This window comes from Macaca nemestrina, chromosome 17, assembly GCF_043159975.1.
Source record: "Macaca nemestrina isolate mMacNem1 chromosome 17, mMacNem.hap1, whole genome shotgun sequence".
Lineage (NCBI taxonomy): Eukaryota > Metazoa > Chordata > Mammalia > Primates > Cercopithecidae > Macaca > Macaca nemestrina.
Window position 1 is genome coordinate 8,651,380 of NC_092141.1, and position 18,476 is coordinate 8,669,855.

General features: G+C 44.9%; 1 protein-coding gene across 4 annotated transcripts in view; it reads left to right on the forward strand.

Annotated features, from left to right (window-relative positions):
• LOC105474089 (nudE neurodevelopment protein 1 like 1) overlaps nt 1-17,096 on the forward strand; it is a 56,894-nt gene extending 39,798 nt beyond the window's left edge. For 3 of the 4 annotated variants that reach the window (XM_071082339.1, XM_071082338.1, XM_071082340.1), the window contains exons 7-9: nt 3,112-3,203; nt 8,345-8,496; nt 15,864-17,096. In XM_071082339.1, the coding sequence (XP_070938440.1) occupies nt 3,112-3,203; nt 8,345-8,496; nt 15,864-15,957 (338 nt within the window). In that variant the 3' untranslated portion in view covers nt 15,958-17,096. Of the gene's footprint in view, nt 1-3,111; nt 3,204-8,344; nt 8,497-12,236; nt 12,272-15,863 lie in introns of all 4 variants that reach the window. The other variant, XM_071082341.1, reaches the window with a different exon arrangement.
• Nucleotides 17,097-18,476: the final 1,380 nt, after the last annotated feature.

Here is an 18,476-nt window from a genome sequence, read left to right on the forward strand (position 1 = left end):
GGTCACATTAACCACATTTCATGTGCTCAGTAGCCCTTGAGTAGATAATTCAACTTGTCTTTGCCTTGTTACGAGATGATATCAGATAAAGTATGTGCAGGTGCTATATGGTCATAAGGTGTTACTGATTGCACCAGTATGTGCCAGGTTTACTGCTGAGGACAAAGGGCAGGCAGTAGATTATTAGCAGTCACCAGGAGCCCTCATGGTCAGTTTTTCAGACTAGCCACTTGTGTATTCGAAGATTTCCCAATTACATCTGAGGACTAACAGTTTTAGTTTTATATTACTGATTAGAATTATGCAGATCTGAAAATCCTTTAGTTGAAGACTCATCAGAATAGTGAAAAGCCTCAGTTGAGGTGACACCCACAGGTGGTGCACATTTTTTTTTAATAGCCCGTTAAGAATTTTCATTCAGGGACTTGGGGAGTCAACAGGACATGGAGCCTGCTCTGACACAGCATGAGATGTGCCAACTGTATGGCAGTAGTATTTGCTTAATAGAAATGTTTTTAGTCTGGAACCAATAGCATGAATTTTCACAGGCTAACCTAAAAGCTGCTGTGTACTAGATCACTGCAATTTCATTACAAGAAAGCACGGAATTGGTAGGGCGCAGTCGCTCACGCCTATAATTCCAGCACTTTGGGAGGCTGAGGTGGACGGATCACTAGGTCAGGAGATCGAGACCATCCTGGCTAACACGGTGAAACCCCGTCTCTGCTAAAAATACAAAACATTAGCCGGCCGTGGTGGCCGGTGTTTGTAGTCCCAGCTGCTCGGGAGGCTGAGGCAGGAGAATGGCGTGAACCTGGGAGGCGGAGCTTGCAATGAGCCAAGATTGCGCCACTGCACTCCAGCCTGGGCGACAGAGCAAGACTCTGTCTCAAAAAAAAAAGCACAGAATTGTGAGCAGCAGCAGGTGGTCAGAGAAATCGGTGAGATCTTAGAGCTGATCTTTCTGAAGTGGTCTGTCTTTAATTGTATTTTATTTTTTACAATGTTTCTTTTCCTTTTTTATTTTCTTGAGATGGAGTTTTGCTTTTTTTTGCCCAGGCTAGAGTACAATGGTGCGATCTCAGCTCCTTGCAACCTCCACCTCCTGGGTTCAAGCGATTTTCCTGCCTCGGCCTCCCAAGTAGCTGGGATTACAGGCACCCTCCACCACACCCAGCTAATTTTGTATTTTTAGTGGAGATGGGGTTTCACTGTGTTGGTCAGGCCAGTCTCAAAGTCCTGACCTCGGGTGATCCACCCACCTCATCCTCCCAAAGTGCTGAGATTACAGGTGTGAGCCACTGTGCCTGGCTTAACAATGTTTGTTTCTAAAAAGCATTTAATGCACCTTACCATAAAAGCACAGGTTTAATAACACCTAAAATATAAAACTCGAATAGGGAAAAATGAGATCTAGAAATCCCTGCCAAGAACAGTACAGCAGTGTTTTATAGCACATCGAGCACCTATTATATGTCATGCATTTTTCTAGATGCTGGGAGCGCAGTGGTAAGACAAAGCCCCTACCTGCAACGAGATTGCATTCTAGAGGAGAAGAAGGATAAGAAACAACAAAAACCCCACTCAAGTATTCTCGTTGCTGATTAGCACTCTGTGGAAAAGAAACATAAAAAATAATAGCTAACCTTTATTGAGTACTTACTATGTGCATTTTTAAAGTACGTTAACTAATTTAAACTTCACAACAACTTTATGATGAGGTAGTTGTTATTTATCCCCTTTTACATATGGGTAACTTACCCAGTGGCTGAACTGGATTTGTATACAGTAGTTCAGCTCAAGAACCCTTAATCATGATGTCATATTATCTCTTAAAAATTAAGAAATGTGCATGACTGAAAACCTTACTGAGTGTGGAAGATGTGGGTAAATATCATGGTAAATACCATGATTCTGAATGGGAAGACTGAATTTTCTTACAATAACCATTCTCCCCAAGTCAATCTATAATTTCAACTTCTAATAAAAAGCCTAACAGGATTTTAAAAATTGGTATGTTGATATTAAAATTATTCTGGAATAGTAAATGTGCAAGAACGGCCGAGAAAAGTTTGAAATAGGCTCATAACAAGAAGGACCTTTGCCTTTTGAGATATCAAAATATATTTTAACATTATAATAATTAAAGTAGCATACTTCTGATAGAATAGGCTAATAATTCAATGGAACTGAAATATATTCATATATTTAGGGAATTTAGTTAATAGTTATAGTGCCGTTTCAGATGAGATGAGTTTTCCCTAAATAATACTAGGACAATTGGCTATCCATTTAGAGAAAAAAATTAGATGTGTATCTTATAGACACTATAATTTCTAGGTGAATTAAATGATCTAAATGTAAAAAAAAAAAAAAAGAAAAATACTAAGAGAAAGTATGGGAAAGATTATGCCATTAAGATGGGGAAGCCAAAGGTTCTCCTACCAAAACACAGCGTTTACAAGATGAATGTCACACTGAGAGATACAATGTATATAAGAGAAAGGGTGAATATCCAGAATGTATAGAACTCTTACAGATAGATTACAGGAGGAAAGACAAACCAGTGGAGAAACGTACAAAGACTGAACAGCTGATTTTCAGAAGAGATTCAAATGACTAGTTACTATGGAAATAGAAAGTAAAGCAACGTGACTATCAAATTGTCAAAAAAAAAAAAGATAATACCTAGTATTATCAAGGGCACCCCCACATAGATTGCTGATGTGACTACAGGCTTTTTAGAGAGCATTTTGGCAGGGTCTGTCAAGGTGAAAAAAATGGACATATGCCTGAGCTGGCAGTTCTATTTTTAGGAATCTCTTTTTCCAGAAATACTTGTCTAGATGTGTAAGAGTATATGTCCTTGTAGCATTATTCGATATAATTTAATTATATATATATTTGATATAAAAATAAAAATTTGATATAATGTAAATATGCACCCATTGGAGAGTGGTTAAGCCTACTTATGGTATCTGTACTTTGTCCATAGTTGGAAATTGTTTGTTGATATTGCATTGAGTGTTACACTACGTTGTAACATCAACAACAAGACCCAAATATCAAGGGAACTGCAAGTGTAATCACTCAGCTTTTATTTTTCTCTAGCTATACCAAACGGTTTTGGTACCAGTCCACTAACTCCCTCTGCTAGGATATCAGCACTAAACATCGTGGGGGATCTCTTACGGAAAGTAGGGGTAAGTTTCAATTATTTATCACTAGGTGTTTCCACTGACAAGGTATTGAATTATTTCTTAATTTGAAGTGAGGGAAGAAAGAAAGGAGACTTTCCCGTGGTAAAGGCTGTCATGAAGCTGACAAGCAAAAGCATCCATTGACTGGCCAGAGGCTAGTTCAGATGACACTTCAGGATGCCCCTGCAGAAGAGCCTGTACTTTGAGCTCTGAGGTTCCCACCGGGGCATTCTTCCTGTTCTCCATTCCTGTTTCAACAGCACGACACCTCTGTCCTTGTCTAGAATACTTTGTCTAAGGCCTGCTGTGTGTCTTCTACCACCCTCATCCTGGTCTTTACTGTTGTCTGCCGTCTTCCTGGTCATTCCCTTGTCTTGTGTTTGTGGGACTTTAACATTTGACTCATGGCATTACTCTCTATTCTTAGTCTTGCCCACCTTATTGTTCCTTGGCCACCTCAACCTCAGTGCCTTCTTCTTGGTGTGAGCCTTGCATTCCAGAACAGTTTTGCTTCTGAAATATTAAACCCAGCCAGACGCGGTGGCTCACACCTGTAATTCCAGCATTTTGGGAGGCTGAGGTGGGTGGATCACTTGAGGTTAGGAGTTCGAGACCAGCTTGGCCAACATGGTGAAACCCCGTCTCTACTAATAATACAAAAATTATTCTGGCATGGTGGCAGGTGCCTGTAATCCCACTACTTGGGAGGCTAAGGCAGAAGAATCACTGGAACCCAGGAGGCGGAGGTTGCAGTGAGCCGAGATTGCACCACTGCACTCCAGCCTGGCAACAGAGCAAGACTCCGTCTCAAAAAAAAAAAAAAAAAAAAATCCGTTTTTCTGCTTAGTCAGTGTTTTACTCTGTATCATACCTACTCTTTAACCTCATCAAGAGTATTACCCCATTTTTTGGTGTGTTTGTTTTTATCTGCCATCTCTTCCTTTCACTTCCTTTCTTTCATCGGTGATCTCACACATCTCTTACTCTGTCACTGTTGACTTCATGGTCTCTCTGGCCACAAAGAAGGTCTGCCATCTGAATTACTGGAAACAGTTGCAGAATCATGTGGATTTATGCCACTATCAAGTCTGCGTTTCTAGCATTAGCTCCCATTCCTGTTTCCCTTAGTGACTTTCACCTCTCCAACCCTTGCCATTTCCCAGTATCTACTACCCCCTTCACTTATTTTCGTGTGTGACACTTTCTAAAAAATGTAGAAATTGCATTATACTTTATCTAAAGCAGATATGGGAGGCCAAGACACAGGTCTTACGTTTGCCTGTTTCAGCTCATCATAGGGGTTATTTTCTGACCATCAGATTAAACCTGCATTTTAAAGTTAAAATACAAAGTAAAGTGCATAGGTCATTTCTATAGTACCTAAAGTAATCTTCCTTCACTCCCAAGATAGATTTTAAAATCCTCTGTGTTGGAGTATTTGTCTTTAATACTTGAAATAATATGCTTATTTTTCTGTTTATCTTGATTTACTCAACTTTAAGCAGAGATGAGGAATTTAGATCACCTCCTCCCAAATTTTAATTTTTATTTTTTGTTCTTATAAAAAAATTACTTTAATGTTCTTAAACTTCCATTTCCAAATGTATTAGGTTATATCTTTTTTTTTTTTTTTTTTGAGACAGAGTCTCGCTTTGTTGCCAAGGCTGGAGTGCAGTGGCATGATCTCGGCTCGCTGCAACCTCCGCCTCCCGGATTCAAGTGATTCTCCTGCCTCAGCCTCCCGAGTAGTTGGGATTACAGGCACCCGCCACCATGCCTGGCTAATTTTTGTATTTTTAGTAGAGATGGAGTTCACCATGTTGGCCACACTGGTCTCGAACTCCTGACTTCAGGTGATCTGCCTGCCTTGGCCTCCCGAAGTGCTGGGATTACAGGTGTGAGCCACCATTTCTGGCCAGTATGAGGCTATATCTTAACTCTCTGTTCTCTCCCTTTCTTCCCCTGACACTCCCACTCCGCTTTCCCTTTCTGAGCCCTTTACTAGCTGTGTGAGCTCTCTGTTGGTTGGTTCTAAAAATGGAAAATTAGTCAAACAGCATTTGTAACAATGCCTATATATGTGTTATTTACTGTGTCATCACAGAGGAGATGCTGGACTTTCGGGTCTTTATATTTGTGCCACTCAACAAATGTGTTTTGAGAATTTTGTTCTTTAACTGTAATTTACTCAAAATCATACCGGGTTTTTTAATATTTCATATTGTAGCTGACTGTATGCTGCTTTCTTTTCCTAGCATTTGTTTCCCCTTCTCTCTTTTGAGTAGAAAAAACCTGTACCTTTCTTTGCTCTCGTATCTTCTAGTTGCTTCTTCACACTCTTTGCGGGATGCCCTGATGGGCTTCGAGGGCTGCTGCGTTGTTGTTGCTCTCGAATTTCTCTCCATTTTACTCTTGGGTTAGTTCTGCCTATTCCTCAACCCCACGTTGTCGTCTCTCTTTGTTCCTTGTTTGTTTTCCTTTAGTACTTTAATTTATTCAGAAGTGGTGCATAGAAGTTTAATTTGGCATCCTTGTATGGTTTACACATTCAGCTGACAATCTGTCTTCTAACAGTTATCAAAATAACGACCTCCAAAAGTCATCAACACTTGGCGTCTGCTGCTGTCCACCAGCCTTTGTTGGCTTTTATGAATATTTCATTTATGCCTCTTTATACTTTGTCCGCTGACTTGAACTGGAAGCCGTTCTCGACTCTTGCATCCCCTTCACAGAGAAAATGAAGGCCATTTGTTTTAAGCTTCTTTGATTTCTTTTCTCATCTTCTGCTATTACCCTCCTATTATTACCTCTGTTTGTAGCCATTCCTCCTTTTTGTCCCAGTGGTAAAAGTGCAAATTCCTACCTGTGGCTAATTTTGTCCATCTGTGCTTTGGATCTCATTTCTTCCAACCCTCAAATCTTTATTTCTCCTGTATCTTCAGCCTTTTACTATATATGTGTTAATATTTGTGTGTAATGTTTACATATTACACATTATATGTTATGTATTATACATGTATACTTTGATATTTCTGTATTGCATGCTATCCACATAAATATATATAATACTTATGTGGTACATATTGCATACTTTAAAGCTTCTTGAAAGCGTGTCTCCGTTTTTTGTTAGCATTTTGACTGCATGCACACTCCCCAGACACTTTAGCCTGGGCTCTGTCCCCTGCTTGTGCCGCTAAAACTGCTCACTGGTGATCTCAGTGCTGTCAAATCCAGTGGATGCTGTTCTGTCCTAATTTTACTTGAAGCATTCAACACTGACCTTTTTTTTTTTTTTTTTTTGCCCTCTTTTCTCTGCTTCTCTGATGCTGTTTCATGGCTGCTCCCAACTTTCTTTCCATTCCTCTTAGTCATCTTGTAGGGTCCATCTGCTCACCCTTTCGACATTGGTTTTACTCAGAGTTCTGTCCTTGATTTTCTGATCTTCTTAATCACAACCATAGTTTCATCCACCCCTGGGTGGGGATATCTTTCAAATCTTAATCTCTAGACCACCCTTTTCCTCCTGAAAAGACCTGGTGCTTGTGCTTGGATGTCTCACTGATGTCTCAGACATAAGTTGTGCCTGCCGTGTGATAGATACTCAATATGTATTTGAATGAATGAACGCGTGTCTTGAATATAGGAATTGAATGGCTCTCAATTTCTACTGTGTATGTGTAGCTTTGATAAGCTGCTGAATTATTGCTGAATTATGCTTATTCAGAGTTCGTCCTACAAGGTCATTACCTGTCTTCCTTGTTTCTCTTGTCATTTTAGTAGGTCATTGTACTTTTGTCATAGGAAAGAAGGAGAAGAAAAAAGTTTGTCTGTTTTTGTTGCTGTTTCTTTTTTTTGAGACAGAGTCTCACTCCGTCGCCCAGGCAAGAGTGCAGCGGTGCTATCTAGGCTCACTGCAATCTCTGCTTCCTGGGTTCCAGTGATTCTTGTGCCTTAGCCTCCCGCATATTTTACAGGTGCATGCCACCTGGGATTACAGGTGCATGCCACCACGCCCAGCTAATTTTAAAAATTTTTTCTTTAGTAGAGACAGGCTTTCACCATGTTGGCCAGGCTGGTGTCGAACTCCTGGCCTTGAGTGATCCACCTGCCTCGGCCTCCCAAAGTGCTGGGATTACAGGGATGAGCCACTGCGCCCAGCCGTTGTTGCTGTTTCTTTAATAGCTCTTATTGAAATGTGGGGGGAGGAGGTCCAAATGGATTCTCGAAGTATATTTTACCTGTGGATTTAATTTAGCTGTGCATTCCCAGTCCTTTACTGTCGTGGATAATAGACATGAATTGTGTGTGTATATATTTTTTATATATATATATATATATATATATTTTTTTTTTTTTTTGGAGAAGGAGGGGTTTGATCTGGGCAAAGTGTTTATGGGAAAGAGGCAGTTGATGATGTCTAAGCGCGTGGAAATACATGAGAAATGCCTGATCTCTTCATGCCATCTGTGTTGGCAGAGCCTGGTGCTTGCCAGATGTTGTGGTGACAGGTGCAAAACAAGGGTGCCCAATTTAGAGGTAAATGCTAAAAGACCAGTGTCATTTGCAGGTGAATTATTTAATTACAAAGGGTATCAGTTAAACATTTTACAGAGTGCTCTCAGAAATAAAATAGCTTTTAATTTCATGTAAAGTGTTGTAAATGTTCTCATTCATTCTCATGCAGTAGAAAAAATGAAGAACCTAGAGAAAGAATTGGCTGCCCTAAAAAAAATTCTCAAGTGATATTTTTGGGTTTTTTAATAGTGCTTGCTCCCCAAACACACCCTGCTCCTAACACCAACCAACAGTCTACAATTTAGAAACGAACAATGGATGGGACAAGAGACCTGGGGTCTGCTGTTCGACCTCCCGTGCCACACTCTTCTTACTTGTGAGGGGAAGATTACGTGTATTTCCCTCAGTAACACTAAGAGGAAAAAATAAAATATTCTGAGCTCATTAGAAAGGGAGCATAAGTATTCTGCCTTTTTATTAGAAAGTTGATTGATCATGGCTGAACTAACCACCATTATCAACTGAGATGAGTAGGTTTTGAGGCTTGAAATAGAAATGGTTTGAAATGCAAATTTTTATGTGCAGCTACTGTTTTGACAACCGTATCATTCCTTCTTTTTTTTTTGTAGGCTTTAGAATCCAAATTAGCAGCTTGCAGGAATTTTGCAAAGGACCAAGCATCACGAAAATCCTATATTTCAGGGAATGTTAACTGTGGGGTGCTGAATGGCAATGGCACAAAGTTCTCTCGATCAGGGCATACATCTTTCTTCGACAAAGGGTAAGTCCTGAATGTTTTAAGTGATAATTTTTTGAGTAGTAAAGTGACATCATTAAGTGAGCATAATGAAGCCTTGAAAAGGTAAACTCAGCTTGGCAAACCTGCCTGCAGCCTGTTACCATTCTAATCTTAGGGGACATGATGTCTGTTGTTGTCCTCTAGTCCCCGTGGAGTCTGTTGCCCCAGGAACCCTGAATCTGAGGCTTCTGTCCTGGGAAGCAGACTCTTGAAAGGCAGCAGTGTGAGGCTCTGGTGAGTCAAAACGACTGTGATAAGGTCCCTGTTCTCCAGGTGCTTACAGGCTGGCAGACTTGTAAATACTTTTTTGGGGTAGAAGAGAGCATCACAATTAAATATATGCAAACTGTACAACAGACATCCCCTGTGAGAATTTTGGAGAAATATAAAGCCCTGAAGTACTTAGGCACTGGATCAAATACAGTTTAGGAGATACAACTTTTGTATAAAGTTAAGGCTCTTTTGAAGACTGAAATAAAATTGTCTTAAGATTGAAGCATCCTTAATGCAAAAAGTTTCAGTTGGTATAGAAGTATATGAACTAAAAAGTCATTGTTTCCTGCCTTCACACTGTTTCTGCATTCCTTACAGTTATTCCAAGGCATGTCAAATCCTATTTTCATGCATCTGCTCTAAGTTGTTTGTAACACGGTTATGGGATTTTACTTTAAATATTGCTTTGCAATGTGCCTATCATGACTTATATTGCCATTATCTTTCCATGTCATGTATATTATTCTACCTCAATTTACTTATTTTTAAATACTGCATGGTAATACATGGTTGTACAAGTATGCCTTAATATGGGTCACTGTTAGGACCCGTGGCCTGGGATGCTCACGGTGCTGCCTAAGGTAGTTGTTACTGAAGCAGCCAACAGGCACCCATGATCCCCTGCCACTGTCTCTGCTTTGAGTCATAGAGGTCATTCTTGCTTGTTTTTCTCTGAAAGCAGAACAGGTACAACTCTAGAAATGTTCACGATTTCTTAAAGCAGCTGGCATTTTCTGCCATCCCCAATAATTGTGGCACATTTATAAAGGAGCAGATTTGACACACAGGGCACTGTGAAAAGGCTCTTCTCCTTGTAGTGGAATGTTTTGGTTGATCTCTGTCCCTTAAGAGAATTTCACCCTGAGGTATATACATTTCATTAAGGGTTTTGTATTAAAAACACATTCTGAAACCTCACTATACAAATTAGAACTTTATTCTTTTTTTAACAAATTTTTTAAATAATTTTTTTTTTCTTCGGAAGAGATGCGGTCTCACTGTGTTGCCTAGGCTGGTCTGAAACTCCTGGGCTCAAGTGATCCTCTTGCCTCAGCCTCCCAGAGTGCTGGGATTGCCACCGCGCCCAGCTGAAATCAGAACCTTATTCTAACCATTGGGTTTCCTCGGGTGGAATAAATATAAAATTGATTTTCCTCAGGCTTAGGAGTTTCAGGCAGACTTGAGGCAGCCCTTGTTTTTATACTGGAATGGTAAATGGAATGACTAGACGGTTTTACATGAAAGTAGCCATTTCCCCTAAATGATATGGAGAATGTTTAGGGTAGTCTTCATAAATGTTGGAAACAGTGCCTAATTATTTTTCCCTACAACTTATAATGACCCTCTACTAGAGTAGTTATTAGTCTCTCCTTGGAATCATATTTCTTGATGGGCCTCAGGTGCCTTACATGAGAGCAGGCATGAACCATAAATGGATAGGTTGGACAGGTGCCTGTGCATGTGGAAGCCCTTAAGAACAGTCACGAGGAGGGAAGGGATGACACTGTCTGTTCAGGGTCACTACTCCTGCCTGCCACTTGCCTCCCAAGGCAGAGCACCTGGGCAGGGATTGCCAAGAGATGTGGGGACCTCAGGGTGAGCTGAAGCCAGGAACGGGCCTTGGGCACACTGGCTGCACCCCTGTCCCTTGAGAGCATCCGAGATGCAATTGTAGGCTGTACTTCTTGAGCTGAACCCGGAGTGGCTGTGCTTTCCAATCAGAACAGTTGCAGATACTTAGTGTTGGTTTTAAATGATAGACATTTTACATTTTGCCTTTTCCATTAAGAAATAGGCTTTTGTGAACTGGCTATCGTGTGGGTGTTCAGCTTATGTGATAAGTAGATTGTGTGTGCACACTGGAATATGAACCTACTGGTGCTGGTGTGTTCTTTCTAGTTGCTGTATTCCTGAGGAGAACTCTTTTGTGGGTTTTGCTGTGTTTTCACTTTCTGGCCGCTTTGCTTCGATTCTGGCTTCTGGCCTGCCTGGCTTTTTACCTCTGGCCTTTCTTCCTGCCGACCTGTTGACCAGATAAACACCAAGATGTTGTGTACCACCTGCAAAAGGAAGGGCAGGCTATCGCAGTTCCTAGGTCCGTTACACACTCTGGCAGGTTAAAGAACACAAAAGCCTGTCTGTATAGAAGTGTAGAAGCATGGCTTGTCGTTTCAGCAGGAGAAGAGCGCCCCCTTGGAAAAAGCTTCCACTGCAGAACCTGCCCTCCCTCCCTCCCTCTCCTGAGTCCACTGTAGAACCTGCCCTCCCTCCCTCCCTCTCCTGAGTCCACTGTAGAACCTGCCCTCCCTCCCTCCCTCTCCTGAGTCCACTGTAGAACCTGCCCTCCCTCCCTCCCTCCCTCCCTCTCCTGAGTCCACTGTAGAACCTGCCCGCCCTCCCTCCCTCTCCTGAGTCCACTGTAGAACCTGCCCTCCCTCCCTCCCTCCCTCCCTCTCCTGAGTCCACTGTAGAACCTGCCCGCCCTCCCTCCCTCTCCTGAGTCCACTGTAGAACCTGCCCTCCCTCCCTCCCTCCCTCCCTCTCCTGAGTCCACTGTAGAACCTGCCCTCCCTCCCTCCCTCCCTCCCTCTCCTGAGTCCACTGTAGAACCTGCCCTCCCTCCCTCCCTCCCTCCCTCTCCTGAGTCCACTGTAGAACCTGCCCTCCCTCCCTCCCTCTCCTGAGTCCACTGTAGAACCTGCCCTCCCTCCCTCCCTCTCACTCCTGAGTCCACTGTAGAACCTGCCCTCCCTCCCTCTCACTCCTGAGTCCACTGTAGAACCTGCCCTCCCTCCCTCTCACTCCTGAGTCCACTGTAGAACCTGCCCTCCCTCCCTCTCACTCCTGAGGTGTCTAGCACCGTGGCGATAGCTCACTAGTGCCGCTAGAAACCTGTGGCAGGGTTGTTTGGGGGAGAGATGTCATCAAAGTAGGTTTGTGTGCGTGTCCGTGTGTGTGGGTGTCCGTGTGTTCCACCTTCCCACCCGCTGAAACTTTAGATGCAGTGAAGCCTTCTAACATAAAACAATATACCTTAACTGGGCATATTGCTTGGTGGGATTCAAAAGTATTTTGTAAATTCTGGTCACTGGAGGGCTTCTGGGAATCAGGATTTTGTCTAGTCTCTGATCACTTCTGCCAGTTCCTGAAACGTGGGCTGCCGTGCCTGCTTCCCAGGTGCCGAGCTGTTTCCTTCAACCGTGGTCATCCTTTGTCTCACCATCTGAAAGGACACACATTTCATGTGGAGTGTGGTCCCTGGATTCTCTCAAAACCATTCTTTTTTTTCCCCATAACTTTATGTAGTTTCTTACGTAACGTGTCTCTATTTTTGTAAGCCACTCTGAGTTGTTCTGGGCTGTGTGTAGGTGGGCATGGACTAATTTTAGGGCACGGTGTGGAAATAGTATTTGTATTACTGTTTAATATGTTTTCCTTTCTTTTATTAGGCAAGAAAAAGTCATATTTCCCACGTTATTCATGGGTAACTGAATTTGTTTGCTGTGCTCTTTTTCATTCTTTCTTAATCCTGGTGTGTGGTGGAAGACACATTAACAGTCTGGTTTTACTAACTGCATGGGGCTGACCCAGCTTTAACTGACTTACAGCCCATCCGTGAGCTTTCACGGTCCTATTCGACTTGACTGGATGCCGTTATTATTAGTTCAGCTGTGAGACACAAGAGCAAATTAGTTGCAGCGGTCCTGGGGTGGCTGGGAGTAGCATGCCAGGTGGCACGCCTGAGTGGGCTAGGGCGCTGCAGTGTTGATTTCAGAGTCTGGCGATGGCGGTTTAGGGTTACTGTCAGGCCCTGGGACCACCTTTGACTGTCTTCCTGGGACTGGGATTCTTCCCGTTACCCAGTTGCTTCTGTTTTCTCACATCAGGACCAGTGTGAGCACTCCCTCACCTCTGTGCTCACGCGTGGAGTCCCCAGTTAAAATGGAATGGTAGATGGGGACGTGTGTAAGATCTGCCTTACATTTCAGAAGCGCTTTGCAGTTTGCAGAGCCTGGACTGAGGACTGGAGCAGGCCGGAGCTGCTCTGAGCCCACACTCATCCACTGAAATAGGGAGACTCGGGTGAGGCGTGTGCCTACCTGCCAGCTCTTCTGGATAGCTGGAGGCCACCCTCCTGCCCTCTCCAGTGTCCTCATCCTTGCTTCTTTGACAGACTTAATGTTTCCATCCTTTATCTCGGCTGCTTTAGATTTATTGTCCCGAGTAGCTTCTAAATGTGCCTTGTCTCTTGCCTCTTTTCACTTCTTCCACTGCCATTTTACGACTGACCTTAGCGCTTTTTCTGAGCTGGATTCTCTACATTTCAGTCTCCTTAACTAGTCTTTGGTGGTAAGATCATGAAATTTTATAGCTCTGGAACCTTTTTCTACATATATGACTCCCAGATCTGTATCTTCCAGCCTGCCCCGTCTCTCTTCCTTCAGTCCGGTCTTGTCCACTGGGACATTGCCCTGTGGCCCTTCGCTGCTCCCTGAAACTGAATATGTTGAATATAGAGAGTCTCTTCTCTTGAAAATCTTTTCCCCGTGCACCGCTTTGCAGGCCCCCGAGGGGACTTCACCAGACCTGTCCTCCCATCTAGAAGGCCAGCTTTCTTCTCTCTCTGTTCTTTAACTTTCTACTTCTTGATTCAAGAGAGAGGTGCTAGGTGAGACGCTGGTGGATTGACGTTCTCTACTCCACCCGCCTTCACATTAAGCGTTCCGTTTCTGTCCAGATAGAAATTTACCGGTTCTCTATAGCCTGGGCTGCACCACTTGCTTTTCCCATTAGAGCCGGCCTGCACTGGGAGTGCTGAAGTGGTTGCTTGCTGAGGGCTTCTAGGTGGCCTCTCGCCAGGAGGAGGCTAGGAAAGGGTCCTGGCCTGGGCATCTGGAGGCAGCTGTGGGCCCGACTTCCCCATCGTCTCACTAGATGAGCCTAGGCTAATGGCTGGACTTTCTCTTGCTTTGGTTGCCTTGGCAGTGGAACAGTGGGACGAACCTGATGTTCCTTAAGGTCCATCTCACTTGAAAATGCCAGAATCCCATCCTCAACCTGCTCGAGGAGCCATCTCCTAGTTGCTGCTTTTGCACACCCCCGTGGCCCAGGTGCCAGCTTCTTGGCATGCAACAGTGCTCCCTCTCTGCCGGGTTCTGGGGGCTGTCTACAGTGCCGGTTTGGGGGCTTGCCCTGCCCCTGTGGTGTGTGAGGCTCTGCCGGGTTCCGGGGCTGTCTACAGTGCCGGTTTGGGGGCTTGCCCTGCCCCTGTGATGTGTGAGGCTGGGAATCTGAGGTTCACGTGCTGAGAGCTGCGGCCGTTTGTGGGGCCTGCCTGGTTATCCCTGAGGTTTCTAGAAGCAGGTGTCAGGGCCTCTGGGACTAGCCAGACAGATGGAGCCTATTATATGAGGGCTACCATGGCAAATAGGATATGGCCTTGGCCCCAGAAGAGGCACAGGCCTGTGACCTTGGGAGAACGGGAAGGATGGTTTCAGACTTGCAAATGTGTTGAAGCTTAAAAATCAGACCTCTCCTAACCCAGCGAGGAAAGGGACAATCTGGCTGTTTGTCGTTGAAGTAGGACAGTGTGCAACAGGGAGAAATGGCATTTGTCAGAGCCTTTCTCCTGAGGCTCTTGGTCTCTGTATGCATGGGTGGAATTTAAACTCCACACATATACTCTGAGTTTAGTTTCTTTAGACACGAACTTTGTTTCTTCCAAGTAGGCAGGGACTGTTTGTCAAGTCTCCGCATGCCTGTGTCCCTGTGAGGTTGTCCTCGCCTCGCCAGCGTACGGAACGGCTGTCTGTGCAGGGAGTGTGTGTCCGCGCTGTTTCTTCTTTTTAAGGAGAACCTCTCGCTGAGTCTGTCTTCAGCTCTCTGGAGGCCTCTGGAGCGGGCGGGGGCAGTGGCGCGCAGGCGTGCCGCCGTGTGGCCCCTTGCCGTAGTTGGCTTTGTCTCCTAAATTGCTAGTGGGACCAGTTTTCCTAGGAAGCTCTTCAAGGTGGAAAGGCTGAAGTGGCTCCTCAGAGACGTTCCAGGCTGCACACTCCCTCCGTCTCGCTGCTTCCTGTGGCTGCGCTGCACAGTGGGTGAGGGGGACGCTGGGGGGCTCCCTGCATCGCTGGGCTCCGGGTGCGCTGGGTCCTGGCTGCAGGCTGTTGGGTTGGGCTGGGCTGTCTGCACACCAGTCTGCATTGAAAAGCCTACTCATCTGGCATTGCTTGCTAAACTGTTTTTAAAAAGTTCTTTTTCTCCACCTTATTAAGATATTCGTGTATTAATACATTATATTTGGAAAATGTAAGGAGATTTGGAAAATGATGAAAAAAGGATAAAGTAGTAAACAGAATTCACCCACAGCCCAGAGGGAAGAAAAGTAATGATTCTTAAATTTTCTTTCTGTGATATATATGATCCTATGTTCATATATGTTGGTGTGTGTGTATACATGTGTGTGTGCATATATATAATGTGTGTATATATACATTTATTTATACACACTCCCCGCCCCACCCCTGCACTGTGGATTTAACTACATGGATAGTAATGTCTGTCCAAGGGGCCATAGTCTGGAATCTAGAATATATACTATTTGCTTTTTTTTTTTTCATATCATTGAACATACAGAGTTTGGTAACCTGCATCTTTTCCCACTTAGTTACATTCTGAATATTTTCCCATGCTATTAAAAACTTGTGGAGTGTGTTTTTAATGGCTGTGTAATATCTTATTGTTTAGTTGCACCATTATTTATTTAACTAGTTCGCTATTGCCAGGCATTTAGACCTGCTCTGTGGGGAAATAATCAGGACTGTGGCTTCAGTGGCCGGTGTGCAGAAGTTGCCAAGAAGGGTCATGTGGTCCTGGTTCCCCAGGATTCCCAAATGCTCAATTCTCTAACCAGCTGGTGCTTTCCAGGCAGCCAGTCCCCCTTGGGCCATCAGGACCCTACTGCGGGCAAGGAATAGTTTGAGAAAGCAGATGAATTTCCTACTGTGTGTGAGTGATTTTAAACGAATTTGTTTTTCTTTTCCTCTTTCTTCCCTTCTGTGCTCTGGTTGCTCCCACAGGGCAGTAAACGGCTTTGACCCCGCTCCTCCTCCTCCTGGTCTGGGCTCCTCGCGTCCGTCGTCAGCGCCGGGTATGCTGCCTCTCAGTGTGTGAGTGCCCAGCCTCCAGGTGGGGGCTCCTGCCCTCCTCCAGCAACCCAGGACACCCACGCCTCACCCCTCGGTGCCTGGGCCCAGCCCCGTGCCCCTCCGTCTGCCTCCGCACGGCTGGCAGAGGGCAGGCTGCATGCAGTGGCGGCTGCTGGGCCCTGCCCAGCCCCGGAACTCTGCGTGATATCAATACTGGCTATTTTCTCTTCTCGCCGTAGTGCCGTTGGTTTCACATGATTGCACTTTCGTGGGTCACAAGGTGATACATACGTGTATTACTTGGTCACTGGATGCAGAAGTACCCATTCATCGCACCTGCCTCGTAGCCCCCACTCTGCTGTGCTGATAGGGTTTAGTTGTGTTTAGGACATTGCAAATCTTCTAGAAGTTCTCCCCCAAATCAGGTCAATGTGTGCCCTCCTGAGCTCCCACCCAGGCATCTCCAGTGCTCATGATCATGTGTCCCCCAACTCCGCCCCTCACGGTTTGGGCCTGTTTCTGGCAAAGAGTCAGGAAGGTTACTGAATTAGGGAACATTTTCTGCACCTTCTGATTTTACTTAAGCAGCTACCATTCCATGGACTTGCCTCCCAGAGCAGCACAATGCCCGTCTGAGCCCCACGTGGCAGGAGCCTCTGGGACGGGGCACACACGGGCCGAGCCTCTGTGCTATCTCGTCCTCCGGGCGCCTCAGACTCGGGGTGAGGGAGGCGGGCAGCCTCTCGCCAGCCTTCCCGTCCTTCAGTTCAACCACATCTTTGGAGCGTTTTTGTTTTCTCTCCCAAGGGCCGTCCCGTTGTGTTCGGAAGGGTGAGTGGCTGGTTCCAGGGCGGGCTGGTACCAGCTCCGGGGTGGACTGAACAGCGGCGGCTGTCCCTGTGCATCCTTTGATTACTCTCATGCTGCATTTACTGTTTACATTTGTTTTATTGTACATAGGTTTGTAAACATTATTGCCTAAGATATTTGTATATAACTTGGGCTTTGTAGCTTTTATTTATTCAGAACTCATATGGCATGTTAATGACTCTGATGGTGTCCTACTCTGGGCAGCTGTATAGGATCATCATGTGGTTACAAAAAATACTTCCCCTCAAAAAAAGTCTTTTAATGTGGAAACAATAAATTTCACAGAAAAAAAGGCTTGATGTTGCTTTATTCAGTCTCTGCCATCCCATGAGAGGAGAGTTGGGGCCCATAAAGTCAGGTTCCAATGACAGCAGCTGTGGAATGGGACAGAGATCGGGCGGCCTCTGGAGATGTCTTATGTGTGGAGCGGGCGTCCTCATGCTGTTTCTTGGCACTGGCTTCTGGGCTTGGCTGTGATTGCCAGGAGCAGTTCGAGAGTGGCCTGGGCCCCATGTGAAAATCTGGAAGGAAGGACCAGGATGTTGAGGGTGGAAGTTCACGAAGTCCCGGAGTAACTGGGATGGATGCGGGAGCTGGTCCTGCAGCTGGGCCGCCGTTCATGGCAGGTGCTGCCCTTCCGGGATCAGAAGTATCTTCGAACTGGCACTTCTTCTCAGCCCTCAGGCCAATGCCAGCAAGTGAGAGAAGGTGTCAGATATTCTCAGCCCTCAGGCCAATGCCAGCAAGTGAGAGAAGGTGTCAGATATTTGGAAGCAAGACACAAGGTAACACATTGAAGAACACGTAAACTGGGGTTCTGTGTGAATGCGTCAGATTCTGAGCACTGTTTGCTTATAACAATAGAAACAGTATATTTTATAGTTTTAAAACTATAAGTAAATGAGAATGAAGTGAATCAAAACCCTGAGTGACTTTGGGAGGCCGAGGCGGGCGGATCACAAGGTCAGGAGTTCGAGACCAGCCTGACCAACATGGTGAAACCCCGTCTCTACTAAAATACAAAAATTAGCTGGGCGTGGTGGTGTGCGCCTGTCATCCCAGCTACTCGGGAGGCTGAGGCAGGAGAATCGCTTGAACCCAGGAGGCAGAGGTTGCAATGAGCCGAGATCATGCCACTGCACTCCAGCCTGGGTAATAGGGCTAGACTCCGTCTCTAAAATAAAATAAAATAAAGTCCTGAGTGAATAAGAATTATTAAGTAGGATCCATTGTCAAACATTTCTCTATTAATCTATGGACAGGAATATCTGCTGTTAGTTCCTGGAGATTTTGTCCTGAGCTGAGTCTCCAGGGACACTTGCAGTGGGTGTGTGCTGTGCTCGGCTGAGCTGCAGTGGCTGAGAGGACAATCCTAAGCCTCTTGTTGATGTGCGGCAACGTCCAGCTTCTTTCCCAACCCTCATGGGAAGATTTGGATTAGATGAGCGGTTTCAGCATTTAGCTGGCCTCTTTATTTACGTAGGAAGCTAAAACACAGCAAGCAGGTCTTTAACTCTGGTTAAAGCACAGATGATGTTTGGAGCCCTGAATCTTCATCCCTAGCTCCCCAAGTGATTTCTCACTTCCTTTGCATCTTGAACACCCTGGGCTCATCTTTTTTTTTTTTTTTTTTTTTTTTTTTGAGATGGAGTCTCGCTTTGTCTCCCAGGCTGG